The following is a 3560-nucleotide window of genomic DNA, read 5'->3' on the forward strand; positions in this document are numbered from 1 at the left end:
AATGGTAATTAATGATACTTTAATTATTTTTTTAAATTTAAGTTCTTAATTTCTTTTGATTATATACTCGCACAACCATTACTAAAAAACACACGCACACAACACTACAATAGTTAAACTCTCAATTTAAATTGAGAAAAATTAAGAAGATAAAAAATACTTCTTTGATTAGGGATGACAAGTAAACTCATGAATATTTATAAAAAATATACCCATTATGGGTAAGATAAAACTTGCACAATGAGTACAAGTACAAACACAAGAAACTTCTTGTGAGACCGATTGGGTAAAAAGATAAAATCTTTTTGAATGCAATTCTAAATGAGTTTTACAATAGTGTATCTATTTATTTATTTTTATATAGAATAGATCGACTCCTACAATTATTCAGTTTTTATTAGTTTAATTTATTTAAACGGCAGGTAATAGACACAAGTTCGAGTACTTAAATAATAAGCAGATATGATTACATGTATTGTGAATTCTCCGTTATAACTTTTAGTTGCATGACACAAATACAATTCTAGGGCGTTCGATCTAACTCAACAAACAAGTTTGTTTGATTGTGTGAAATTGATTGTGTAATATGAACCATTTAATATCAAATCAACGACAACTATTACTTAATGTGTGAAGCTGCATAGATATGTGATTGCGAGAAATTCAAGAATCAAGGTACCTATCTAATAATACATAAATCGATACTCGATCCAATGACTAACTAATCAGGTGGACCAATTTCATTGTCTAGTAACGAGGTCTCGACTTGAAGCAAGGGTAAAACCCTCTGTGGATCAATCCATCACAAAAATTGTGAACGCCTAAAATATTTAAATCTAAAACCTTAAAAGAGGCACACTTTAAGATCTCAAACCTTTCTTCAAAAAAAAAGATCTCAAACCTACATCATCATATAAATCCTGAGATGAGAGGTTGAGACAGATACTATAGTACCTTTTAGATAGGACTTGGAAGACATTGTGGTTGATGACATATGTCAACCACAATGTCACAAGTGTACAAAAAAACAAAAAAAACAAAAAACTTTCGAGAGTGAAAGAAGAAAGCCACTTGCAACATTACAATAAACTAATATCACAAATGTCACCAACCACAATGTCATCCAAGCGGTACTCTAGCATCCTTGTATTGGATTGGACTTCAAAACAAGAGATAATATTTGTCTTGGGCTGTAAACGCTCCATCTTCTTTCCCTAGGCGGCAAACAGCCTGTTTCTGATTTCAATTAATCAAATCAAATCAAAATTGTAATAATAACATTATTAATCAACCATAGGTGATTATTTTTTGTTGAGAATAGTAAAGGTAGAAAAGAAAAGGACAAGCGTGATAAAACCCTTTGTTTTCATTACTCACTCCATTCATCATCTTCAATCTCACTCTCCTAACAAAAAACAAAAATTCCAGTGAGAGAAAAAAAACAAACACAAACTCAACACAAACGTTTGCACAGTTGAAAATGTCTCTCCCTTTCTCACAATGAAACAACCTTTTCTCTTCATCTTCTCCATAGAAGATGTCTCAACCTCAATCTCCTTCCTTTCTCTGTGAAGAACCAAACACCTTCGAAGATGAATCCCTCACCGATTCAGAAACCATTACCAACGACCCATCTGCTACAAAGCTTCAATCTTTATCGATTTTGTTCAACAATGATATGTTTTGGGAAGACGATGAAGTTCTTTCTTTAATCATGAAAGAGAAAGAAACCCATTTGATTAATGATGATTTTGTTATTGATGGATCTTTGAATGAGTCTCGTGTTGAAGGTGTCAATTGGGTTTCTAGAGTTTGTGCTCATTATGGGTTTTCTACTTTGACCACTGTTCTTGCTGTCAACTACTTTGATAGATTCGTTACTAGTTTGAAGTTTCAAAAGGATAAGCCTTGGATGACTCAGCTCACTGCTGTTGCTTGTTTGTCTCTTGCTGCTAAAATGGAAGAAACCCATGTGCCACTTCTTTTGGATTTTCAAGTATGTTAATCAAGTAGTCTATGTGTTTGTTGAAATGCCATAAAGTTTTTTTTTTTTTTTTTTTTGTTTAATTTGATTTTTATGTTTTTTTTTTTTTGTTAGGTTGAGGAATCTAGATTTGTGTTTGAAGCTAAAACTATACAAAGAATGGAGCTTTTGGTGTTATCTACATTGAAATGGAGGATGCTTCCGGTGACACCAATTTCATTCTTTGAACACATTGTTAGAAGACTTGGTTTGAAGAGCCGTTTGCATTGGGAGTTTATGTGGCGTTGTGAGAAGGTTCTTCTTCATGTCATTGTTGGTAAGTGATAATAAGATTTGATTATTGATGCTAATAAATATGATACTGTACTGGATTTTATTATTAAACTGAATCAGAGACATGTAATTAAGACTAATGGTACTTATGTTTATTCAATGTCACTGTTGTTGTCAGATTCAAGGGTTATGATGAGTTATCTTCCTTCTACATTGGCTGCTGCTACAATGATCCATGTAATTAAAGAGATTGAACCATTTAATGCAACCGAGTACATTGAACAACTCTTGGGTTTACTAAAGATTAGTGAGGTTTGTGCATTTAATACTGTTTTTTTCCTCTACATTGTCAATTATTGTTGAATTTTCCAAATCTGATGTTGGTTTGATGAATATAAGCGAAATGAAAAGTTTGGTGATGATTTGATTTTACAGGAACAAGTGAATCAGTGCTACAAACTTATGCTGAAGTTATTAGTTTGCGATGATGGCATTTACAGTCTTCACCAAAAACGTAAGCGTGTATCTGAACCAAGTAGTCCGGGTGGTGTCATTGACGCATCTTTCAGTTGTGATAGCTCAAATGATTCATGGACTGCGGCATCGTCGGTTTCGCTCTCACTGCAGCCGATGTTCAAGAGGAGCAAAGCTCAAGACCAGCAGATGCGATTGCCTTCGGTTAATCGTGTGTCTATTGATGTTCTTCATAGCCCTCGTTAATTAATGATGATGATGATGAACAATGTTAGTATTTTTACTTCAAATGTGGTAGCTCTCTTTCACATAATTCTGGTGGCTGTTATGTTATGGAAATTGAAATCCAATTACATTATGTTCTAGTTATTATATACATTTCTAGCCAAACATTTGAAGATGAATGGAATGAGGCAGAGGCTGAGATTCCTTCATCCACTTTGTTGTTTAAGGTGGTGCAGGGATCTGATATTGAGTAGAAAGATGAGTTGTGAACTTGTAATTCTACCTGTGAGTTATCTATCAACTGCAACTTTTACTCATCTTACACATTTTTGTCAATAAGCACACCTGAGATTATATTTTCTTACCAGTTATTAGATATGCCAATCTCTCTGCTGTTCATTTTTTTGGAATAAGATATCTCTGCTGTTCATGAAGTATAGGATCTGCATATGAAATTTGTTAGGTGCTAACTAATCTTCAATGATAGGTCATATGTCTTTAGTGACAAGTGATAACATTAGATAAAGTAATGAAACTCTTGTACAATGTCAAACCAAACCCAATAAGAAAATATGTTGTCCTTCTAGGTCTTGGAAGTAGTTGT

General features: G+C 33.4%; 1 protein-coding gene across 1 annotated transcript; it reads left to right on the forward strand.

Moving 5' to 3' along the window:
- The first annotated feature begins 1291 nt into the window (after positions 1-1291).
- LOC25493493 (cyclin-D3-2) lies at positions 1292-3327 on the forward strand. The gene is made up of 4 exons (XM_013602001.3): positions 1292-1996; positions 2099-2300; positions 2436-2569; positions 2693-3327. The coding sequence occupies exons 1-4, from the start codon at positions 1538-1540 to the stop codon at positions 2975-2977; spliced, it is 1080 nt and encodes a 359-aa protein (XP_013457455.1). The 5' UTR covers positions 1292-1537; the 3' UTR covers positions 2978-3327.
- Positions 3328-3560: the final 233 nt, after the last annotated feature.

This window comes from Medicago truncatula, chromosome 4, assembly GCF_003473485.1.
Source record: "Medicago truncatula cultivar Jemalong A17 chromosome 4, MtrunA17r5.0-ANR, whole genome shotgun sequence".
Lineage (NCBI taxonomy): Eukaryota > Viridiplantae > Streptophyta > Magnoliopsida > Fabales > Fabaceae > Medicago > Medicago truncatula.